The sequence below is a fragment of the Erigeron canadensis genome, chromosome 2, assembly GCF_010389155.1.
Source record: "Erigeron canadensis isolate Cc75 chromosome 2, C_canadensis_v1, whole genome shotgun sequence".
NCBI lineage: Eukaryota > Viridiplantae > Streptophyta > Magnoliopsida > Asterales > Asteraceae > Erigeron > Erigeron canadensis.
The window spans coordinates 29,793,234-29,818,219 of record NC_057762.1 but is presented as its reverse complement, the minus strand read 5'-3'; the positions used below and the strand labels follow the sequence as shown (position 1 = coordinate 29,818,219).

General features: G+C 33.8%; 4 protein-coding genes across 5 annotated transcripts; 3 read left to right on the top strand and 1 right to left on the bottom strand.

The window, feature by feature from the left end:
• Positions 1-255: 255 nt before the first annotated feature.
• Positions 256-7,060, top strand: LOC122588664 (ceramide kinase-like). 2 transcript variants are annotated; one of them, XM_043760821.1, is made up of 12 exons: positions 256-704; positions 1,609-1,764; positions 2,281-2,448; positions 2,548-2,640; positions 2,709-2,801; positions 3,276-3,498; positions 4,202-4,289; positions 4,377-4,526; positions 4,604-4,705; positions 5,763-6,101; positions 6,506-6,572; positions 6,660-7,060. In XM_043760821.1, exons 1-12 carry the CDS (start codon positions 537-539, stop codon positions 6,795-6,797), a joined length of 1,785 nt encoding a protein of 594 aa, XP_043616756.1. In that variant the 5' UTR covers positions 256-536; the 3' UTR covers positions 6,798-7,060. The 2 variants fall into 2 exon arrangements, with proteins under 2 accessions (XP_043616756.1, XP_043616757.1); XM_043760822.1 differs by having other exon boundaries at positions 257-704; positions 4,205-4,289.
• A 2,487-nt stretch (positions 7,061-9,547) lies between these two features.
• On the top strand, positions 9,548-16,888 carry LOC122587232 (autophagy-related protein 3). The gene is made up of 10 exons (XM_043759343.1): positions 9,548-9,919; positions 11,545-11,615; positions 12,493-12,609; positions 12,689-12,855; positions 14,035-14,120; positions 14,292-14,343; positions 15,006-15,071; positions 15,672-15,799; positions 16,163-16,266; positions 16,689-16,888. The coding sequence occupies exons 1-9, from the start codon at positions 9,759-9,761 to the stop codon at positions 16,257-16,259; spliced, it is 945 nt and encodes a 314-aa protein (XP_043615278.1). The 5' UTR covers positions 9,548-9,758; the 3' UTR covers positions 16,260-16,266; positions 16,689-16,888.
• Positions 16,889-18,388: 1,500 nt separating this feature from the next.
• LOC122587058 (60S ribosomal protein L15) lies at positions 18,389-20,708 on the top strand. Its single transcript, XM_043759128.1, has 4 exons — positions 18,389-18,465; positions 18,615-18,781; positions 19,539-19,736; positions 20,294-20,708. The coding sequence occupies exons 1-4, from the start codon at positions 18,462-18,464 to the stop codon at positions 20,537-20,539; spliced, it is 615 nt and encodes a 204-aa protein (XP_043615063.1). The 5' UTR covers positions 18,389-18,461; the 3' UTR covers positions 20,540-20,708.
• Positions 20,709-21,870: 1,162 nt separating this feature from the next.
• On the bottom strand, positions 21,871-23,309 carry LOC122588054 (QWRF motif-containing protein 7). Its single transcript, XM_043760198.1, has 5 exons — positions 22,761-23,309; positions 22,436-22,672; positions 22,232-22,321; positions 22,038-22,145; positions 21,871-21,915 (listed from the first exon to the last, which is right to left on the bottom strand). The coding sequence occupies exons 1-5, from the start codon at positions 23,307-23,309 to the stop codon at positions 21,871-21,873; spliced, it is 1,029 nt and encodes a 342-aa protein (XP_043616133.1).
• Positions 23,310-24,986: the final 1,677 nt, after the last annotated feature.

Genomic DNA, 24,986 nt, shown 5'->3' with positions numbered 1-24,986 from the left:
GAAGATTTATCATTTTCCAATTAACTTTATACATGTGCTAATATTAAACTACATACAGCCTAAATATGAGGGTACAATACGTCCAAAACGTATATATGAGCTTGGTTGGCGATGGTGGCTTTTTGAGTTTTCAAAACCGAGAGAAAGAAACTAGGTTCTTGTCGGGTGGGAAAAGTTTACATATCATTAACTACAACTGTTTCATGTCGGATAATAATCTTTTATTAACGAAATTCAACATTTATCACACGTCACAAACATTTTAGCCACCACCCCAAAGGCCCAAAGAAATAAAAAACATAAAAATCTTGATATCGTTTCGCATCAAAACATTAAATCTTTTGATCCACAACAAGCTATACCTCTCTTTATATAATCCCTAAATCAAATAATCAAAATCAAGACAACCCCATTAATAAAAATCCAAACTTTATCCATTTTGACTATTGAAATCCTGAAAAAAACTTGATTAAAATCTTTCCTTTTTTAGAAAGTTTGAAGCTTTTATGTGATATATTTTTTGGGGTTTATGAAATATGGAGAGAGACACAGATTTTATAAGAGGGGATGATGATGGTGGTGGTGGTGAGAAAAAGTCAATATTGACTTCAAGTTTTTTCATGGGTCAAGTTGGGGAGGTCAATCTTGGGCTAAAATCAGATGGACTGTATTGGGAATTGATTGAATCATTTTCAGATGTAAATGTTAGTTTCTTCTGCTTAAGTTAAGGTGCTTTAGTTTGTAAAAGTTGGTTTTTTGTTATGCATTTTTGTTATGATTTACTATGGGAAGAGGTTGCAGTTGAACATGCTAAACCACTTTGTATTTGAACCCCATTATTTTATCCACAAAGCTTGATAATTTTGATTATGAACCCAGTTGATTAATATTCAGGCTCCCTCACTGTGATTCTGTTGATTTTTGTTGATATTAGTAATTTGATACTACTATATTAGGGTGTCTCGAATAAAGCTGCTATAGCCATGGTTTTTAGGTTACTTATGATTTACTATTGTTCATGTTATTACTGTTGATATTAGTAATAGTAATAGTGATTGAATCTCGATGAGTGTCTCGAGTAAAGATTTGGTGCTTTAGGACCCATATATTTTGTAAGGTCCATAAGTTTTATATTACATAAGATTGAAAATGTCACGGGATGATGAAATGGCTTGTATGTGTTATCATCACAAATAGACTTATCGGATCAGCCTTGCTAAAATTATTGTTGTTTTAAGATATAGAGGAATCCAAATGCGCGAATTTGATATATCTAATATGCGCTGAGCAGGCTTAGATCATGATTGAGTTCACTTCAGTTTATTATCACTTTTTTGTCCCATTAGCTTAACTTAGATTAGAATTCGAGGGACTTTGTGAGGGAGTAAAGATCTATTAGTACAAATTTATCTAAGCTTGTTATGCACGCTGCCATATTGGGTGATATTATGATGGATGGAAACATGTCAACTTTATTGTTGTAAGTAATATAAAGGTGCAAATTGCAATATAAACATCTTGCAGTTTAATGATTTCCATGCTACTACAGTTATAAGCTAGAAAAGTTTCATATTATTTGACCTTTGTATCTTTTATCTTGAATAACAGGAGGAAAGCACAAGTTGTTTTGGGATATGGAGTGCTTCCAAAACTGATACTTACATAAGAATTTCTGATGTATATGATATCGAGTTCATTGATTGGGGTTTGGTACATGAAACTCGTAAAGCAAACCCAGGCTGCTTGGTGGGACATTTAACTGAGGTTTGTTCAGTGAATAAATGGTTTTCTTTTTGAAAGTATAACACTTCGGTCCCTTTAAAAGTGTCATTTTTTTTTATAGAGGTGGTACTTACTGTGCATCTTCTTATGGATGGTCGATTTAGGATATGTTTTATCTCGAATGGGTTAAATGGGTAAATTAGTTCAAGTCAGGTAGAAAAGAAATGTCATAAGTTTCCCAGAGTGAATTTAATCCATGAAACCTCCCAAATCATTCTACTAAAAATTACAGGATTCTTGAGATGATATGCTATTTGTGAACATACTTGACCAATAACTTTTTTTTTTTAACTTTTTGGACAAAAAAATTGTGGTGTGACTATGTCGACCCATTTTGACCAGCACCAATAATTTCACCTTTGACTAGTTACCGAAGCTGCTGTGCCATCCATTTTGCCATCTCTACAATCTTTTGAATGTTAAAGATATGTTAAAATGGGCTCTTTCTTCATGGTGAGAACTTGAAGTTGATTGGTTTCTTGGATATTATATTTGTAGATGTACCGGTTCAGAGTACACGGTGTCCAGAGGTCGAAGGCTCAACCTTGTCTTTGGACTCCAGTTGCTTACACTTTCGGTCATGACGATAAGCAAACATGTCAGTTGTGGGTTAATCAACTAAAAACATGTCTTGGCATGGAAATTGATAGGCCAAAGAGTCTTTTGGTATGTTTAGTTATTCTTTAAGTAGTCATTCTCAAACTTTCTTTATAGCAATAAGGTAGCAGAAGGATCGTTTCTTGGATTTTTATTAAGCTTGATTAGGTTTTTGTTAATCCGAGGAGTGGAAAAAGAAATGGACGTCGAATATGGGAAAATGTGTATCCTCTGTTTTCTCAAGCCAAAGTGAAAACAAAGGTATGTGTTCAATAAAGATCATTTCCACTTATTTGGTATGTTGAATCTGAATAAAGTTTCTTTTATAGGTTATTGTGACAGAGAGGGCTGGACATGCTTGTGATGCAATGACATCTATTACAAGTAGGGAGCTTAATTCATATGACGGGGTTGTTGCTGTTGTATGTTTCATCTTTCTAGAATGCTTCTATTTTAATATAATCAGCTCTTTTATAATTCTGAAAACAGTCTGGACTTAATTTTGACCCAATCTCTATATGACTGGGTCAATTCGGGTTACTTTTTATTCTATTCCCAGTGGGTCAAAAGGGTAAAGTACAAGATAGTTGACCAAAAAGGAAAATGATTCAACAGGTTGAAATTTGCTCACCATGTATTTTTAGTGCCTAAACATCCAAAGTTGTTTATGCGAAATATATTGTTATTGAAATAATAGAATTTCTATCATCTGACAAATTAGTTTTTTATGATACAACTTTTCAATTTTTTGGAAAAATGGTGTTTTGGGTCAATTCAATCCAACCTTATCCATTCCAACCCGCACCAAACTAATCGTTTTGATTTGTTGCCCAGCACGTCTATTTTTCAATCTCAGAAAAAGGTTTAATCTTTTCTGATTAAATAATGTGGTTCAGGGAGGTGATGGCCTTTTCAACGAGATCCTAAATGGTCTTTTGTTGTCTAGACATAAAGCTCCATACCCACCCATGCCTCCAGATAATGGTCAAACGGTTAATATCCATAATGACATAGAGGAACTTGGTCCAATCGTCACTATGGCTGAACCATTGGTTTCTGGTGAGGATGAGTCACCTCTTCTGAGTTCGTCACTTGATGATACAGAAGTTGCAAATCCAAGTACGTTTCCTTTAGTTTCGATTTTCCATATGCTATTTCTTTTAATGGGCGTTTGGATCTGCAATCTAAACCTGATTTTCTGATAATCAGTGTTTAGTGTTTGTAGTTGTTAAAGAATTCTTTGATGAAAACAATATATTTGTTGGAGTTATACATAATAGCTTTTTTAATATACTGAAAAATTTATTAAAAGAAATTAGATATCATTCTACTTGATAGAAAATATAGTTCCATGTTATTACTTATGATCAGACTTTGCCAAATACTCAAAAAACTATATACACATCTAACAGAATTCATGATTGAGAGAGGAAAATGGGAAATTTGTTGTATATTTCAATTGAATTGTAAAATGAAATTACAATACATATTATATACAGGAAAAATAATAACCGCCTAACAACCCTACTTTCATTATGTACGTGACTGACCCCTCTACTATCTAACTATATACAAACTCATACGAATCTATCTAATTACATTGTATTACATTGCCAAAGACATTTTTCCAATATATGTTTCATCTTTGTGCTTGATTTAGCTGAGATATGAACAGCATTCACTTTGGCTGCTGTTGTAGTAATATTTCCAGATTCATTAGTTTTAGATACATGATATGTATCTTCAACATCTAAGCACTATAACAGCATGTTCACACATGCTTATGAGATTCTGATTGTTCAGTATAAAATTATCTTTTAAGCAGACCATGATTCTGAAATTTCTTTCCCGAATGAACGGTTTCGCTTTGGACTTATCCCTTCTGGTTCCACCGATGCTATTGTTATATGGTATTTCTCACATTAATTTATTAATCTGTAAGTTATTCCAGTTTAAAAGAATGATTTAAATTTTTTTATGATTATCTGGTTTTGTAGTACAACAGGCGCTCGTGATCCTGTGACATCTGCCTTGCAAATTATTCTGGGCGAGAGATTGCGACTGGATATTGCTCAAGTTGTTAGATGGAAAACATTACGAACGTCTAAACTCGAGCCCCTTGTACGATATACTGCTTCGTTTGCTGGGTAGACCTTTATTATTTCTTCTCCGTGTGATGTAGTTTTTGTTCTTTTATATTTCTGAATTTGTTTTCTTGTTGAAGGTATGGATTTTACGGAGATGTGATCACAGAGAGTGAAAAATATCGATGGATGGGCCCAAAGCGATATGATTATGCAGGAACAAAGGTGTTTCTTAAGCACAGGTATTTGTTGATATGGATTTGATGGGTTTTTCATATTCTCAAGGTTCACTAGACAAAACAGGCTTGAGGTGGGGTTTGGGACTTTGGGTCATCATTGCTGTCAGAGGTAGGGAAAATTACATAAAGTTGTGTAAGGTACTTGCATTAGTGTTCCAAATGGCATATGGTACTTTGTCTTGTGCTGAGCTGCTCGTTAAGTATGATTTGTGTTCCATTAGATCATTTAGTAAGATGATGTTTAGTTGACATACTGATGTGGTGGTTACATTCTAATAATAATAGAAAACGAGACCTTTCAATGACCCAATTGGAACGGTTGATTTACTTTTTAATGGTATACAAGACATACTTTCATTAACCGGATCGGAACCGAAGACTTTTTTTTTTTACTGTTTAAAGGTTTAGTCAATGACCAAATTGGGACATAAACCTCATTCTAATCACCACATCAGAACTTTGCAAGCTACAATGACCCATATGAAACATTTGTGCAAGTAAGTTACCACATATGCAATATGCCGTTAGCAATAACATAAATCTTTGAAATTTAAGAATATGGAGTCTTAAAGATAAATGACATGAGAAATGTAGATAGAAATTTTATCATTTAAACAAAACTTGTGTTCAATCATAAACATTCATCAACCAGAATTTCGTACATTCCAAGGTTATTGCTCTTACTTTGTTAATCCAAATCCAATCCAACTAATGATATAAGATTTCAAAATAATTGGTAGCTTGTAGATGTGGAACTTTTCAACCATCTACTTATAAATGTTATCAAATTGGGTTGTATCTTCATCTCAAGTTGGTCAAATAGGTTTTAAGTTGTCCTGATTTTATTTTCAATACATACAACCTTCTAAATCATTTTACTTAAATATTAGTATTGTAATGTTGGTCTTGTAATCATAATAAAATGCATCAAATATCATATAAAGACGGTGGACAAAACGTTTACCTGGTGCTGCCTGTTTCAACCCGTTACCTGATCCACCTGACACAATCATCTTTCTACCTCTACTACGGAGTAACTTAAATATGTTTGTTTTGTAAGATCATACGAGGCAGAGGTAACTTATATGGAAGTCGAACCTGAGAAAACAAATATAGGGGCCAACGGAAGACGAATAAAGGCATTTTGGGGCCTGTCAAAGGATCCTGAAAGAGTGCCATGTCGAGCCAAGTGCAGCATATGTAACTCAAACATAACATCTGATGCACAACAAGAATCAAAATTAGTGAGAGTTAAAGGAAGGTTTCTTAGCATTGGTGCGGCTGTCATCTCATGCAGGAATGAGAAGGCACCCGATGGTCTGGTTGCTGATGCACACCTTTCTGATGGGTTCCTACATCTCATTCTGATCAAAGATTGCCCTCGTGCTTTCTATTTATGGTAAGCACTGACCCCCCAACCCCATCAATGGGGTGATGGTTTCAACATTATTTGTGAATGGTTTGAATCAGGTTATGGTTTATCTTTAACGGATCAAACAGATTTACAAAAAAAACAATGCTAAACAGGTTGAAAGTAATTCAAGGTGAACTTATAATACGTACTCATGGTAAATCGTTATATTCAGTTTGTTTAGATTATGTTATGGAATAAAATCATTTTTTAATCAAATTTTACAATTAAATTATTTTAGAAATAAGTATTGGTCCAAAGTGTTACGGATCTTTATGGACTCAAATAGATGAATCACCTGTTTTACCCTTTACCCAACCCACTTATTTTGCCACCTCTATCACATGCACAATGCATACCTGCTCTAACTCATAATTGATTGTGACATGTAGGCACCTCACGCAACTTGCACGAAAGGGTGGAACCCCACTAAACTTTGATTTCGTGGAACATCATAAAGTACGGTTCTTTCAGTACTATATTTGTTGAATATATACTCTTATTTATTGATGTGAAAATGTCACTTTTTTTGCCTTATTTTAACAGACTACAGCCTTCACATTCACTTCATTTGGCGAGGAAAGCGTGTGGAATGTTGATGGTGAGGTTCTTGTTGCACACAAATTATCTGCACAAGTCTTTCGTGGGCTTATTAATTTGTTTGCTTCTGGCCCCGAAACATAGTGCTATTGAATTGGAAAATCACAACATTACCGTTCTTTATTCATGCCAAATTTTGGTAATCTGTGCTTGTAGATGCATGTTTTCTTGGCTATTTATGTCTCCATGTTCAGTTTGGTACAACACTGTAGACTTAATTAACTACACCATTATTGTTAATCAGTAATCAGATTGTGTAATAGGTACAATCGTCATGGATACATCTGTCTGACCTGTGAATCATCACTATCTGTATGAGTTAAAGAATGCTTTAATTTTCTCAGTAATTCATTTTTGTCAAATAGTATCTGCTAATCAAGTTGTAAATGATCATATTGACTCAGAGGAAAGTCTTGATCAGTTTCTGTACATAAAGATCATCTAGAAAACTGCTGTATATAGCAGAAGTTAGATGACACAATACATATGCATATACAAACATTACAAGTTATTAAATTAATATGAAAACAAATTTCCTAATCGAAGGTGTAGCAACCACTAAAATGGTGGTGTGCCATTTTAAATTTAATTTTTAATTAATAAATAATATTTGCTTAAACCATGTTGGCATATCAGTAAAAAATAACTGTATCCAATCTCGTCTTTCACTAGGTATAAAAAGGCCCTGTGCACGGAGTGAAACCATGTTGGCACATTATTTATGTATTAATAACAATGGTGATTAGTTCAAGTCAGCATCAAGAAAGTCTTTACCAAAGCTTCTAAGTTCCATCACAATCTTTCATCATGAAAAATGCAACCATATTAGGTGAGTAGAATTATCTTACTCCATATGGAAAAATACAATCAATTACTCAATTATTGACACATAATATGAAAAGACGACACTACTATAACCAAGTCGAAACCATCTATAGGCAGTTTTTGACTACCCATAACTTTCGAGATTCTTGAGTTTTTTAATCTATACATAAGACCACAAGCACAAAATAAATATTTATTGCAAGTGTGCAACGTGATTCAAAATTAAATCAAAAACATAAACTCTTTTATGAAAGTGGTCATTGTGACACCATAGATACATGCGGCCAATAATCTGGAAAGTGATTACACAATTCAGTGTGATACCCAAGTACTGAAATTTCCGCCTGTTCTAACATTTATCACCAACAACAATAAGATCATAAGAGTCAATGTTGATGAACATAGTTTCAACCATATATTGGATCTACGGAACAATTACAATGAAAGAACTTGGACGTTCTTCATAATATTGGAAGTTTAGCTTCTTTTTAAACCAAAACGCATGCGTAGCTACAGTTTCTTGAACCCAAAATGAATTTATGACATTACAATTCGCAAAACATTTGTTTACAAGATTTTGGATAAACAAATGCACCGACCTTCATGAATCGCAATATCAACAAGTCTTCATGGTTATGTGTCACCACACTGTCAGCAGGGATCAATGTCAAATATGTGTCACCACACTATCAGAATGACCTAAAAATTCTTCTTACTATTAGATGGAGATATGTGTCAAAATCAGGGCAAGATTAGGAAAAAGAATTAATAGATAACACATGTCATCTTCTTATACTTTTAGGAGAACTTTTAGGCTAATCTTTAAGAGAATTTATCATTTTCCAAAAAAGGTGTTAAAACTCAAGTTTTGGTCTACTGTATTTCCGCAAGCCGTCCATAGGCCTATATTTGTTATTGCTCCTCTCCTCGCATATCCAAACCATTTCAGCCGATCTTCCTTCAACTTGTTAATAATACTTGTAACTTCAAGCCATGTTTTAAAAACTTATGTCGGTATCATATCAAACATGGTTTATCACATGTTATCACATGTCCATCTTAGCATCCTATTCCATCATGTTTGCTTGTGCCTTTGTATCGGCCAGCACTCAGACCCATACAACAAAATTGGTCTAATCTGTACTATATATAACTTCCCTTTTGGCTTTAACAAGGCTTTTTTGTTGCAGAAGACTCCAGTAGCCGCTCTCCACTTCAACCACCTTGTTTGTATTCGGTAAGTTATGTCTTTGTCTATCCTCCCTAACTTGTGTAACACCGAGACCAGGTACCCGAAAATCGTAAGTTTTGTTCCGCAATATAGATTACCTGTGTTGCTACGTGCATTCTTCTTCTTATCAAATTCGTACAATGAATAGTCAGTTTTCTCTCTACTAAATACTAATGTGTAAGCCATTTCTTCTAAAGCCTCTTCCACAACTCCATCACATAGCTTAGCACTTTCATGATATCTAAAGCAAGTTCCGAATGCCAACTTAAGCATTTATGTAGCTTGAAATTCCTAAAAGCTTCCAACCAAACATATCCAATATGTTATTTTATAAAAATATATTGTTAGAAAATATAATGCACCATATTATGTTTACACTTTACCTCATCAAGGAGTGGTTACAAAAAAAAAATACGTGTTATTGTAGGATAATTATTGATGTAACCTTATTTCAATTAAGAAAAGGTAAGGTAATTAAGAGTAACAATAAAGTTTAGATGTGAGAAAATCAAGATTGGGATACTTATGACTCGGGCTCGACTCGGTGAGGGGGGAGTCAAAAGTTTTTAAAGACTCAGACTCCACTCTGGGAAAGTTTATTTTGGGTTAACATAATAATCCAAATGAAAAGTAAAAATTAAATTAGTTGATAGATTCACGCAATAAATAAATTGGCGAGAGAGAAGTTTATTTTGGGATTCGTCCGACTTTGGGAGTTTTACAAACCTCGGAGCAAAATATAAAAATAAAGAATTTATTGATGCCAGCGTGGGTCGTTAACATAATCCCTATAATCACGACGCAAAATCGCAAACCCCCTTTTATATAAAGAAAAAGAAAAAAGTCCCAAACTTTCTTCTTCTTCTTCATCTTCATAATGATAAAATCATTAATTAATTAATTAGGGTTGGTGATTTGATCCATCTTTTCTTCCGAATCGCCATAAAACAAAACAAAACAAAAAAATTTTTTGAAAAAATTGAAGGAAGATGGTTTTAACACAAAAGATACATGAAGCCTTCAAAAGCACGGCAGAGAGAATAATGAGCCATAGAACTGATACTGCTTTCAAAGATAAAGGTGTTTTATCCGTCACTGAATTCGTCGCTGCTGGTGATAATCTTGTTTCCAAATGCCCCACTTGGTCCTGGTATATACATACATACATCTATATCTATATCTATCTGTTTTATTAAACTTTGTGTATCAATATGATTAAACTGTGTCGTTTTGATTGTTGTTGTTAGTGATTTGAGTAGATAGCTGGTGCTATCTTGCACTTATGCATAGTGGGTCTCATTTAAGATTTTGTTTTGAGTATACTAGGCATATAAAGATTGAATCTTTAGAGAAAAGCGAGGTTTTTTTTTTTTAAATGAGTATTTATGTATCTATGATTAATCGGTGTTGTTCAGATTGTGATTGTTGTCAGTAATAGTGATTTAAGTAGGCAGATGGTGTTATCTTGTAATTATACATATTGGGTTTGAATTCTGGTTGAGTTTTTGTTTTGATTAGGCATATAAAGATTGATTTTTTAGCCGTTTTAGAAAAAAGATTGAATTTTTTGGGGTAAGAATGATCCTTTTTACTTTAGAAAGTAACTATTGGGGAGCTTGGAGAGATTGGCAAATATCGTGTTCGGATTCGTAACCATGTTGCCACTTAAGCGGTTAGAACCAGTTTGTCGGATTGTTGGTGCAAATCTATAGTATTGAACTAGTTCTCTGTGGTGGTATCTGGTGGCCTGTAGTGATGTATGAGAGGAGGAGAGAGAACGTGTGGTGCGGTAATATGGATATAAAGAAGTATGGGTAAAACATGACATGAGGTTGTTAACATGGTATAAGTAAGTCATGGAACCGTGACCTTATGCTAGAGCATTTATCTGGCACGAATATAAATTGCGTTCATGAAAGTTTCTGTGGTCACTAACAGTTGTTTATAGGCTATTTGAAGAAGATATTATTTTTGTTATAACAGGCACTACCTTTTTAATTTCTTGAAGCTATTGTTAGCATAGAGTATTATTTTGTCTTTAGAAACATCCTAGTTCACAGAAGTAGATCAAAGAACTGCATAACATATACGGAAACCTTATGCCCAGGACCGTATAAGTTTTAGGCTTAGTTATACTTTGTACTTTCAACTGAATTTTTGTCTGATTTACTATGTTCTACAAGCTGATCTTTTCTTTGTGGCTTGTGATATTTAAAATATATAATAAATTTCGTATGTTACTCTTATCAACCAAAAGATCATGACACATGCTTAATGGTTTATTTTTGGAAAGTAAATGTTTTTCACCCTTGTGGAAGTGCTTTCTATAGTACCAAAAGATAGGAATGGTGGACCTTTGAGCATCTGTAGTTACATCTTTTTTAGTCCATAACTCCATATGTCACTCTCTATGCATATGAATTAATGAATTAATCATGTTGATGGAAGAAAGGAAAGTATTCTTTACCTTTGCTAATGTCAATGTTGTACATATGGACCATATATTAACTTGTTGGAAGACAGGAATGAGGTACATCTATAGATTAGTTTGTGACTGGTGAACATAAATACATTGTGGCTTATACCCTATCATCTGATTCATGTAGATTTCGTAACATATTTCATTATGACCTGGGTTGAAAAATAGAATGAGTAAACGCTAGCTGACAGCCAGACAGGACACTCAAAGTCTTCATAAAAGAGGAGACTCTGTGTTTCTTACCTGTTATTTAAGTTTACTAATCACTTTGCCTTTGTTTGGTTTACTTTTGTTAGGGAATCTGGCGATCCAAACAAGAGGAAGTCATATTTGCCAGCCGACAAACAATTTTTGATCACTAGAAATGGTAAAATAGTTTTGTATTTCGATTTCAGTTAAATAAACAAATTGTTCCTCTATCATAAATAATATGATTAGTTCTTATTAAATTTTCATATTTTCTTTTTCTACAAAATGTCTCTAACTTCCAAAATTGCGGATTTGTATGGCTATGTAACTGATTTGCGTGATTTGTATGGCCACGTAATTGATATGAAAGGAAACGCAAATGAATACCTATACCAATCATTAATATATATGATTGGACCCTAACAGATGATTATTTTTTACTCAAATGGACAATAAGAAAGGCAAGTTGCTTTCGAGAGGCAGCCATCTCTTCCCCTTTGGCTTACTTTTTGAGGTGCTGACTCTCTAATGACGCCAGATAGGAACCCTATCCAAACAAACAATTCGGGACATACTTCTATAGTAATCTCAGACTCCTATAAATGGAGCTATATAGTCAAGGAGACCATAAAATAATCTACAGAGGGGTTTGTGTACCGAGATAACCCCCCCCCCCCCCCCCCCTCTCCGTGGCATGGTTTGTCCTTCTAGGGTTTATGCTCTCATCTTTTGATTTGTTGCTTCTTCCCTTGTCTCTCTCATAATAGCTCATCCATAAATTCATTGCTATATAAGTATGTGGCCTTTTTAGATGGAGTTGGGAGTCTTGAGTGTGACATACTAATAAGTGTCTGGATTTTCTTTTGGTATGCAATACTAGTGGAGGACATTCACAAATAGAATGATTGAACATTCATCGTAGATAACAGGGGATGAAAATTTAGTTAGAATGGCCAGCTATTTATTCAATAATTATCATTGTTTCATCTTCCATTGATTGTCGCATAGCTATTTTGCATTTAAATCTTTCTATGTTTGTCATGAACTTTATCCAGTTCCTTGTTTGCGAAGAGTCGCTTCAATACAAGAAGAATATGAGGCTGCTGGAGGTGAAATATTGCTTGACGATGAAAATAATGACGGTTGGCTGGCTACTCATGGACAGCCTAAAGGTATGTGGCAAGTCAGAAATCTTTACTATGAAATTTGTCTATGTTTTGATTTTTGAACTTGGTTAGACTATCTCTGTAGATACCAGGGGTAATGAGGAGGAAAATGTCCCTTCTATGGAAACTCTGGAAATAAGCAAGAAGACTAACATCCAGACAATTTCTTCACATTTTGGCAACGATGATGAAGAAGACATTCCAGACATGGAAGAGTTTGAAGAACCCGACAACCTTATTGAGACAGATCTGGTAAGATTCTCACAGTATGTTGCTGTACCTTTATAAGATATTTTTCCAAGATTATGACATCTATCAGCGATGTTACGATGATTAGTAGGCTGTGAACCATGTAATATGGTATGTGAGTACTGTCTTCTAGAATCTTGGTTTGAAATAGCGTGTGGCGACCCGTGGCGATAAGGTCCCTGAGGCAACAAGTGTGGCGTTGCGAGCGCGGCGAGCGCAACACGTACTCGCGGCGACAGTTTCTACAAATATGCTAATACTCTACATGTAACAATTGAATACCAAAAGATAACATTCCATATCATAAGAAAAGACAATAGTTTGTGACTTCAAATCACCAAATCATAATAGGTTGCGATTCTACGACACCAAATGTATAGTAGAAAACAAACCATAAAAGTAGACTAATAGACTTGAATTTGAAAGTTGAAATCAAAACAATGGGCCCAAAAAAGTGAAAACATAACTTTGTACATGTTGCGACGCAACGAACGCAACACGCAACGCTCACAACGGCTCGCTACGGGCATGTTGCGCCCGCAACATGTAACATGGTCGCCACACCCTTGGTGTTGCGCCCTAGGGTCGCAACACGCAACGCAATGCCTGTTGCATGCTATTTTAAACCAAGTCTAGAATCAAAGCAATTAATAGTGATGAAACATATGGTAAAAAGATCTCAACTGTAAAGTGATAGAGTTGCAAAATGGGTTGGTTAAAACCAGTACAAATCGTTGCGTACCTTGAAACAGGTTACGTCCACCCGAGGCACTTTTTGGTTCAACTTTATTCTTGATTAATAATTCGTGTGTTAAACATGTTTGTAAAAAGTATATTGTTACAACAAGAATATGATGTTTTAAAAAAGAAGCTTTGAAGGTTGTCTGCATTAAGTATTCACGTTGGGTGAGTTTTGACCTGGTTGCGTTCAAGTTAATTTTTTTGTTTTACCTATTTGACCCTCTGCCGATAAATGAGGCACGGGCACAGGCACAGGAACATAGCCTACATCGACCTGTTCATAAGTGATAGGTGAAAATTGCCACCTAACAGACAAAATTGGTTAGGTTTTGGACAGTGTCCTGTTTAATGCCTAGAAACAATTAACAATATAATCGTTAGAAAATATGTACATCTTGACCACTCTGATATTTTTTGGTACGTGCATATTGCAATTTTCAGGCAACCCTTCAGCCTACGTATCTCGTTGCTCATGAGCCTGATGATGACCATATTTTGCGAACTCGAACTTATGATGTCAGCATCACGTAAGTTCATACCCACTTTTTTTGTAGTTTAATTTCAATATACATCTCTACTTTTCGGCTGTTTTAGGTCTTGTGGCTCTGCTGTCTATGTCGAAAATTTTATTCATTCACGTTCTTGTTTGTCGTTATTGATGCATTGCTTTCTTCTTTTTCTTTCCTTATTTTTTCCAGGTATGATAAATATTATCAAACTCCTCGTGTTTGGCTTACTGGATATGATGAGGTCAGAAACATACACCTTGATGGTGCAAACTTGAAGTTAATTATGAAATTTCTGTGTCTGCACAAAATGTTAGAAACTGGTAGGAAGGCTGAAGGTCTTAGGTTATTCAGTGCATTGCTAGTTAGTAGATTAATTGTTAGATTAATAATTGCAAATTAAAGTTTGATGGAATATAAACAGACAAAATCTATATGTAGAGTAGGTTGTATCCTATTAAGATCTGCATCTCACATACAAGGATGGTTATAGATAGAAATACTTCTACATGAGATGAAGAATTACATACTTGAGGTACAACAAGACAATATTTGTTGACATTGGCAACATAACTTGACTGAAGCCATTTGGAACCCTCCAGTTAAGACATTATTTATCAACGTTGACTATTTATATAGAGAAGGTTTGAAAGTTAGCACACTTCATGAACTTGGGTTAACATTTGACTAGATGGACTGTTCGAATTTAGTGGCTAACAAAACATTGCTCATACACCTTAATTGATCATCTAATATAGATGCAGTGGAAATGTGTAACATCATATCTGTTCTATGACATTCAATGAAAACTCAAAAATATCTATCCGATATCTAGGCTAATGATTGGAAGCTGTTGTTTAAAACTTCAAATTTAACCTCTTTGATTTTACCACTTTTCTATTACAGTCTAGGATGCTTCTCGAGCCAGAATTAGTTCTTGAAGATGTCAGTCAAGACCATGCTCGCAAAACTGTAAGTACATGCTTGTTAGTTTGTATACTATTTGTCATATTAACTCTCAAGTCTTTATGTTGATATGTTTTAACGATTGACAGGGGGGTAATGGGATTGGTCGGGTTGATGCGAACAGCTTTCTGTCATTTTATGGCTTTTAAAATAATTAATCTATTTTACAAAATCTAGATAATTAGAGTAATATTTTTGTTTAAAATATTGATTTAGGAGGCTGAAAACCTTCTACAGGACATACTTGATTTTAAATGGTTCCGCTAATACTCATTTGACCCTTTGAAAGTAAAATATGACCACTTAAGTGAATGAGTTGATATGGCCACTTATTTACTGAGTTAACACATTGACCAAAGTTCAAGCATGATGACACCAAAGTGTTGTCACTACAATTGCTAACTACTTTAAAAGCCTATATTTTGTACTCTCAGTGTACCTTATTATATGTTTTGCTTCACAACACATTTTGAACTTCTAAAACCGTAAATGTTAATTTGGACCACTGTTTAGCCATGTTAATTTTAACTTCTAAAACTGAAAATTACTTATAGTCTAGTTGGATATGGGAAGATATTTGATGCTATTGAATTAAATATTTATCAGGTAACTATTGAAGACCATCCACACTTACCGGGGAAACATGCGTCTGTGCATCCATGTAAGCATGCAGCTGTGATGAAGAAACTAATTGAACCCCTAATAGCTGGAGGACTTGAACCACAAGTTGACAAGTAATTTTCTTCACTTCTCTTTTATGAATAGTTGTGGAATCGCCAATAGATTTTAAATCTAAACTTCTGAGTTAAATGCTGTCACAAAATATTTTAATAAAAATTGGGATGATAGTTGTGATACAAGCTGGTACATCTTACATGTTCTCTTTTTATTGGTTATAAATTTGACCTTTTTGATCATTTCTTTAAAAGAAAATTGACCTAATTTAAGCAACCGTGTTAAAATTGCATTTCTGATCCAGAAGGCTTTTACATTGCGATAAAATATGGTTTAAACGTGGTACATCTTGATTTTTTTGATTGGTTTGCTGTGTTATATCGCTTTCTTTCACTACTGAAATTAAACATTATCTGCTGCAGATACCTCTTCTTATTCTTGAAATTTGTTGCCACTGTTATTCCAACCATCGAATATGATTACACCATGGACTTCGACCTGGGAAGCTCCAGTAGCTGATTTCAAGGTGAATCCCTCTTGCCCTATGAATGAATTACTTGAAAAGGTTTTGTTCTACAAAGTTGTCAACCGTGACTGATTTACTCATGAATGAGTTACTTGGGGTTGTGTTTTATTTCTATCAGGTAAATCTGATTAAGAAAAATGGCTTTGAATTCAATGGATCTTTAAACTGTAATCTGTATGCATAAAATCTCATTTATCATTTTCTTGAGAAATAGTCCAGTATTATTAAAATACTACTAACTTGTGTTATAATAAACTAAACTTTTCTTCTTATGACAAGTGTTATGGGTCAACTGGGTATGTTTTGCGCATGATTCCCAACCAGCCAATTCTATCACGTCTGGTCACCCGATAATCCGATACTTTTGTACTTGTGTTGTCATGTTTCCTTAATCCTGCTACCATCGTCTTTTCTTGCTTTAGGTATATGCCGATTTGCACTAAAAGGAATGGTCTGAAGTTAAAGTGCATTATATCGTTGTATTTCATTTAATCCTATAAAGTATATGGGACTTCGTAAATATGATATCAGTTGCAAAAAAAACCCAGCTAAAATGACATCTGGTGTGTATCTTACCATGTAAATTTCTGGAAACATTATATTTAATCTATTTGTTTTTTGACGACTGCTTGGAAGTTCGGCTATATCAAGTGAGCAAATACTTGTTTGTTCAAAGAGTCTAGTGTTCTGTTTTAGAGTTTTGTATGATGAATGAAGAAGACGTGTCAAAGAAATAATACTCGGTGTGGTTGCAGGTTAACCCAAAGCACCTTGCCTCAACCAAGTCTAATCTATACTGCAGTGACACCTTTTTAAATATGTTACTCAACTTATCTAACTCAACCTAATGACATGTCGAACTGATTTTTCAACTTCCAACCTCTTGTCGGTATGTCTGATTAATCTGAATAGCTAGAATAGCTAAAGCTTTTCCTGGGCTAAGTTTTTTTTTTTTTACTCCTGTAGGCTTGAATCTTTGTGTTGTGCCTTTGTACTAGAGTAAATTTGCTCGAAAAGAAAATCGGTTTTTTTTAGTTCACAAATGTGTTGCAGATCTATGTTTTAATATTTTTAAATCCCATAGAAATTTTAATATTCTTATTGAACTATTAACAATATTGGAAAAATAAAAATAAAAACTGTTGATACCAGCAGTTTTTTAATACTAATGTTCAAAAGCCGATCTTTTTGCATGTTGTCATACCTTTGCTAATCTACTAGGTTCGAGTTTAATGTCACATAAAGTTGAACCGAAAAAAGATCTTCCAAAGTTAGACTGAATATGCTACACCAAGGTTGTAATTTCACTCCATCTTTTAATCCAGTTTTAATTAGTAACCATTTTGGCCATCTTTTGGTGGTTGAAATAGATGTGCCAGTACCAGGCTACATGAGCGATGAGTCCATGACTACAACTATCATCGCCCCACCAGCCTCCCTTCCTCGGATATGCCATCTTGCTTTTTGGATGATTGATGGCAAGTAGACTTCACTTTCTTTTTAGTATCAAAGGCGGGTGGGACATGTGAGAACTATAAAATTATACAATTTTACATGGTCTGCAAACAAACATTGATAGCAAACTCAAGCCTTAAAATCACATCACACAAATTCAAAAGATGGCAGTTTATTGAATTTATAAGTGTGAAAAAGCATGTCAAACAATCATTTCTCCAAAAAACATATGTAAAATACATCAAGACAAACAAGTGAACGGAAACATAGTCACCTTTCAAATATGTTGTATTACAAACGTGAGTTATCTATTACTTAACATGTTTTAATTGTGAAGGGTCTCCAAACTTATACGCTATCTACCTTTTAGGCTTTTAGCCCCTTATTCTTCACCCTTTTCGCTACAAACTAACCATAATCATCTTTCTAAATCAGGTTTCATTATACCTTCGACATAACTTTTTTAAAAATTCGTCAAATAAGGCACAACACAACACAACACAAATCAAATATTTTATTTTATTTATTTTTTTATTTATTTTTTTGGTTTAATGTCATAAAGCAACAAAATGAAGCGTAAGCCCAATAAAATACAAAACCCAAAGCCCAATATCCAAAAAGAAAGCCCAAAAGAGCTCACTTATAAGTTAGGCTCACAACGTAAAACCCTAGTTTGTTTCTGCCATATATCTCATCAAAAGCCCTAGCCGCTCACAGAAACACAACACAGCAGTAACAACATGGGTATGCAACATTCTTCAAATCTCTTCAATTCCTTCTTTATTTGTATCTAATTAAATTTTATTATTATTATTATTATTATTATTATTATTATTATGAAATGTTAAAGTTTTTGTATATATATATATATATATATGTGTGTGTGTGTGCAGGTGCGTATACGTATGTTGGGGAGCTATGGAGGAAGAAACAGTCAGATGTGATGAGGTTTATGCAGCGTGTCAGGTGCTGGGAGTACCGTCAGCTTCCATCCATTGTCCGTGTCACCCACCCGACCCGACCCGATAAGGCTCGCCGCATGGGCTACAAAGCCAAACAGGTCATTAAATATCTCATCCTCTTTTTTTTTTTTAAATTAAAAATGTATGCAGATTGTGTTTGTATGTATATTTTGTATATATGATAGCTTCATTGATAATGTATGCATATTTATTGTTTACATATTGTATTTGTATATATATAATAATTATATATAAACAAAATGTATGCGAGTTTGTTAAATGTTAAGTTGTATGTTTTATTTTACAACTCTTGAAAAAAAGTAGCAATTTTTTGATTAAATGTATACTTTTTTTTTACTGGTTTTGTTAGTTGATGAATGTTTTGTTTTGTTGTATATTGTAATGTAACAAGTAGGTGAATGCTGGATTTATGCATTTTATAAGTCTAATTTTGTTGATGAATTTAATTTGCTATTCTAGCAAGTTAAGGATGTAATTTAATTTTATATCGAAACTTTTTTTTTTAAGTTTAACTGCCGATATCGTTTCTATCCTTTAAATTTGGTGTGTTTCTTTATTGAGGTAGAAAGTCTTTTTGATATACCTAGAAAATGCTTTTTGTATCTAACAGAAGGAGATACATGTCCATTTCTCTGCACGATATCATATCAACGTAGAGTACACATTGATCTAGATGTTCATTTTGTATAAAGTGGTTGACTGCTAATGCCCCTTTAAACTTTTTAAACTATAATATAATATGGTAGAGATTCATTTTGATGTGTCTGTTTCGTAAGTTTGAAGTGTACATTTTACATTTAGAAGCTGATTTGAGTTTTATTTTAATTATTGAAGGGTTATGTGATTTATCGTGTACGTGTGAGACGTGGTGGAAGGAAGAGGCCAGTGCCTAAGGGTATTGTGTATGGAAAGCCAACTAACCAGGGGGTTACTCAATTGAAATTTCAACGTAGCAAGAGGTCTGTTGCTGAGGAACGAGCTGGAAGGAAGTTGGGCGGTCTCAAAGTTCTCAACTCATACTGGCTGAATGAGGCAAGCCAATACTTTTCATATATGTTAAATCTTTTATTATACTTGTTTTGCTCTCTAAAATCAATCATTAGTTTACAGATGAAACTTCAAGGTTGTTTTTAATTAGATGTTGTACAAATGTTTTTTGTTTACCACTCTTCTCTTACACATAATTCTGGCAACACGGGCTAGATGTCTGACGAGTTAAATGGGAAATTTTGCTAGATTTGCATTGTCTTCTATCTTTATATGTTTGTAGAGGTTGCATTTTAGGTCTGTTTATTGGTCTGCTTACTATATTCTAGAATCTATATGATGACTGGAATCATCAAATTTGATGAATACATGTTTTTGGAGGTGGTTTGGTATGGATTATGAAAATAAACTCAGCTGGAAATGGGTTTAAAATTGCTCTGCCCATTTGACTAGCTGGAAATAAAACATTTGACTTGTTGATAACCAAATGTGTTGGAACAGTCCTACTTCAACATGTTTTTGAGGCAAAAAGCGTATATAGTGCTATCCTTTAAAAGTTGTTTATTTTAGCCTTTTTGTACTAAGCAAAGTCTTGAATGCAGGATTCTACCTACAAGTATTTTGAGGTCATCTTGGTGGACCCTGCCCATGCTGCTATCCGTAACGATCCACGCATCAACTGGATCTGCAACCCGGTTCACAAACATAGAGAGCTTCGTGGACTCACATCAGCTGGTAAGAAGTACAGAGGTCTCCGTGGCAAGGGACACTTGAACCACAAGCAACGACCTTCAAGGAGGGCAACCTGGAAGAGGAACAACACTCTGTCTCTACGTCGTTACCGTTGATAACTTCTTGCTTTATTATATGGTGGTATCTGGTGTTCTTTCTGTAGTTTTAAGCTTCTGTTTTGAGGATATTAAATATTGCCGTTATAGGCACCAGTTGTTTTTGGTTAAGGATGGTCAGAACCAAGTATTCAGTTTGATGTTTGAGATATTTGATTGCATTTCTGCATTTACATGTTGTCATATTTTGTTTATCTAGCTATATGCTGAATGATTAGCTCAATTCATGGCTTGTTAAGGTTCAGGTCAGACCTTAACAACTAGCATGTTTTGAGCTCATGCTGTATGTTCTTATAACCTGGGAAAAATCATTGATTTTTTACCAAGGACAATCAAGCTGAACCTTAGTTTGGCTTGAGGACTCTAGATCAAGTTTTACACTGGAATAGAATAGCTTGAACAGAGCATATATTAGTTTAGATGGTTTGACCTGTACAACCACCATACTGTATAGTCATAAAGCTGGAAATTGATTGAAAGTTATATCCCTTGTTTGGAAGAAAATATGAGTTAACAATTGGCAGCTGATCGAATGGTCAAGGTTGGTTTGTGAATAAAAAATATATATAAAAAAGTAATCATATTCATTCAATAATATGCCCAAATTTATGTGATCGCCTGGAAATGTGCATAACTGCACATTTGGCATAATAGATGAAAATTTTCTGCATAGAAATACTTGTTGAGCTTGTATAATTCAGTCAAGCATTTGATGTGTTTGCAAGGCTTAGTCTGGGTCTTTGTGTGTTTGTGTGTGTGTAACACGGCAAATTTGCACTCCCTCTGTTTACACCAAATCAAGCTACTGGGAAACTTCATTAGATCTTGCTTCTCACGAAGCCTGAACCCGCGCCTCCCTAGAGGGGAAACCCTTTTGACCATCCCTACTGGGGTGGAGACGGCCTAAAACCTGGGTCTTATTTGATGTGTTTGCAGCCTTATTCTCAAGTCTTTAATGGTTGCAGATAGTGAAATGTGAGATTTGGTGGTTGCTCAATATGCAAAGTGGTTTAATCAAGCTTAGACATATTTACTTGTACTGTGGTGGATAGTATACTCGTAAATCTTAGACATTGGGCAGTTGTGTATAGTTCATATATGTTATGTTGAGATGGATAAAAGATACGCTTGTTTGAGTCAGGTCAAAATCAAGAATAAAAAATGCATCAAATATACATCCTATCAAAATCTTTCTGCTTTATGCAGCATTGTATTTGAAGAACTATCCGTGCAGGTATAACCATATCGTGAATGAGTTCACTGGGATTGGCGGGCATTGGTTGATGGTGGACAGAAGATTCATTGTGATTCCAACTAGTGTATTTAAAGCTTTAGTATGCTTGGATTAAATGAGCTCTCAAACTTCTTTCTTTTTCCTGTATCATACGCAGCTTGAAATCAAAAAAAAACATTTAGTAAAGAAGGATTTTTCTTGATTTGTGCATTTTGAGTTATGCACGTGCTAATTTTTCAAAAAATCTTGAGTTGATATGTTTACCTTCAGTGACTCGACGACAGTCATCCATGTCTGTAACTCTGCTAAGGATTCTTTTTCTTGCTTAGCTATGATAGAAAGCTCTGTTAGCAGATAACATGACTTCTCTGCCTGTATCAATTAAAAAAACAGATTGTCAGATGCAACTCCAAAAATACTAGTAGATAAGCTTATAAAGGTTTAATTGTCCACTTCACCTGATAAGATGACGCTGAGATCGTGGATTCTATATCTTCCAAGAGTATCGTGGCCGTGTCCAACACATTTGACACTTCTAAAACATCTCCCTATGTACCACGAATATGATTAGTTTTGATTTTTGTTAGCATTATCAAACATGTTACGCACGATTAGTACTATAAGAATGTTAATCAACACGTTTATTCAGAGATGATGTCTACCTTACAATCATGGACCAAAGGGATATTGATTGATGCCACAGACAATTTTCTAACCATTCGACCAACGGCTTCAAAGTTTTTAGCTTCCATTCTTGACCACTTTTCTAGCAGGAATAGCTGAGAATTCATGATATGATATAACTTGATGTTGTTTTTGAGCTTTTGTATTTCCATCTGCTTCGACATATTTGAATTTTGTATAGCAAGTATCTTGAGCCATGCATTAAACACTTTCCTCTGCATAAAAACAATACTATTAATCAAAAGATTGAAACAATAACTCCTAATTGAGTAATTAACCCATTTTCTTCTGCAATGTACATACCTCTGCCACTGTTTTCACGGTGGACATAGTGGCTTCAGCTCGAGCATTTGCGAACCTCCATTGCAATAATCGGTTATTCATCACTTTAAAACTATGGTGATCTGCTTCTTCCAAAGATGTCGTTTTCCTCTGCCTAAAATACTTTAAAACTCCACTTATTCCACCACCACTGGTGCGTTCACCACCAGTCTTGCTAGCAGGACTTGGTGCCTTTGCCTGGATGGGTGTAGGAAATGGCGCAACTCTCCCAGGTGACAATGCCCAAGCAGAAGGCGAAGTAGGTTTTTTTCGTGGCAAAGTTATTGCTTTCTTTTTGGTAGCCGGGCTAGTAAGGCCGGTGTTGATAGTAGTCATTGGACTAGGAATGTGAATAGTTAACTTATTCACTTCTTGCTCCCTATAACTTCTTGTTTTCGTAGTTGATTTTGAGCGAGATTTCGTTGGAGATGTGGGTGGATTTTCGCTTCTTGAACGTATAAGGCGGGGGAGAGGTTGTTTACCGGTGGGTGGTGGAGTGTGACGGCTGCCGGAACGAGATAGGTGATCCATTTTGGACTACTTGTGTGGGATTTTGGTAGATATATATAGTTGGTGCTATGTATCTATCTTTCTGTATGTTTATGGGTTGCATGGCACTTAAGCTTTGACTTATATTTGGTCATGTTGTGTTATGTTGAGAGCACGTCTAGTGGTTCTTAATTATGTGAAGTCAACTATTGACTTACCATGAAATTTTGATTGTTGAGATCATGTAGTGTTTTATTGTCAAATTTTTTCACAATCAAAATTCTTTACGTAGAACTTGAAGTAGACTTTATATTCTCGATCTCTCAAGTTCTCAACCTCTCAAATATTGTCAAAAACGATAATATAACTTATAACTGGTAAAAAAAAAAATACTGATAATTATTTAATAAATGTTTATGCACTTAATGTCTAATTAAAACCAAGGGTATATTTGACATAAAAGCACTTGTTATACATTAAAAAAAATACTATATTATTGTTAATGAGATTAAAACTTAAAAAAATGAACTACCGTTTAATATATCAGAAAAACAGATATATATCTAGTTATTAAATAAAACACAAGTCCTAAAACATCATCTTTTTAAAAAAATATGTTGGCAATGGCATCATCAGATTTTTTTTTTTTGTTATTAAATATATTTCTTTTCAATTTAATTGATTTATGAAATCATGTTTAGTTAAATTTGAAATTTCATGTAAATTAACATGTAATGCAATTTATTTTCTCTTTATATTTGAGCTATATGTTAATTATCAAGAATAAAATCTTATTATTTTTATTGTCATTCTCTTTTAAACTTAATCATAATCATCTCTTTTCGCCTTTATCTTTTTAATCCATCTCAAATATCATCTAGATTGATAAGCTAATATAAAAATATAACTAGATTTTGGGCCGTGTCTAATACATGAGGCTTACGACGTTATTAATATTGGATAATAGTTTATTATAGTTTAAAAATTAATATACTATTTTGAGTAATAAAAACTTGATATACTATTTTGAGTAATAAAAACTTGATCGATATATCAACACTTTAAGTTTTATATTGAAATACTTTTTAAAAGTTGTGTTCATTGAAGTCGTTTACTTAACATGTTTAGCGATATTTAAATATCACAAAATATATTATGTCGATTAAAGTTGTAAATTATGACATATTTAATGATATTTGAACATTAAAAAAAGTTGTAGCAAGTCACAATCATTTTATTTTTTTTATTGTTAAACATGGTGTATTACATTCTAATTTTAAATTGTTGAAATAAAATATTATCTTTAGATGAAAGATATCTTAATCTTTTATTATACTAAAACACAATTGTTCTAATAACTTATCAACCAATCACAGCTCTCGATTTTGTAATGTTGACTTTTGTTTTCAATTTTGACTTTAATTTATACTTTTTTGTTTTCCATAAAAAATTTACACTTTTTACCCAAAAATTTTAATGTAATAAATAAATAATAGTAATAGTTAATATATATCCGATAGAATAATAGTTAATATTTATCCAATAAAATAATAGCTAATATAAATCCAACAATATGTTCTATCATATATATATATATAAATAATTAATTAAAAATAAATTATATCTAATGTAACTATATTAAGATTTTAATAGCTATATTTTATTTATATTTATATATATATATATACTAAAAGACAATTGAACTTTTATTTAATTAAT

Coding starts and splice junctions, on each gene's coding strand:
- LOC122587058 (XM_043759128.1), top strand. Junction 18,782..19,538: donor TGGGCTACAAAGCCAAACAG/GTCATTAAATAT, acceptor TAATTATTGAAG/GGTTATGTGATTTATCGTGT. Junction 19,737..20,293: donor ACTCATACTGGCTGAATGAG/GCAAGCCAATAC, acceptor TCTTGAATGCAG/GATTCTACCTACAAGTATTT.
- LOC122587232 (XM_043759343.1), top strand. CDS start 9,759: ATGGTTTTAACACAAAAGATACATGAAGCCTTCAAAAGCACGGCAGAG. Junction 15,072..15,671: donor AAGACCATGCTCGCAAAACT/GTAAGTACATGC, acceptor AATATTTATCAG/GTAACTATTGAAGACCATCC. Junction 15,800..16,162: donor CTTGAACCACAAGTTGACAA/GTAATTTTCTTC, acceptor TATCTGCTGCAG/ATACCTCTTCTTATTCTTGA.
- LOC122588054 (XM_043760198.1), bottom strand. CDS start 23,309: ATGGATCACCTATCTCGTTCCGGCAGCCGTCACACTCCACCACCCACC. Junction 22,146..22,231: donor TCTCAGCGTCATCTTATCAG/GTGAAGTGGACA, acceptor TAATTGATACAG/GCAGAGAAGTCATGTTATCT. Junction 21,916..22,037: donor CTGTCGTCGAGTCACTGAAG/GTAAACATATCA, acceptor CGTATGATACAG/GAAAAAGAAAGAAGTTTGAG.
- LOC122588664 (XM_043760821.1), top strand. CDS start 537: ATGGAGAGAGACACAGATTTTATAAGAGGGGATGATGATGGTGGTGGT. Junction 2,641..2,708: donor AAGCCAAAGTGAAAACAAAG/GTATGTGTTCAA, acceptor TTTCTTTTATAG/GTTATTGTGACAGAGAGGGC. Junction 2,802..3,275: donor ATGACGGGGTTGTTGCTGTT/GTATGTTTCATC, acceptor AATGTGGTTCAG/GGAGGTGATGGCCTTTTCAA.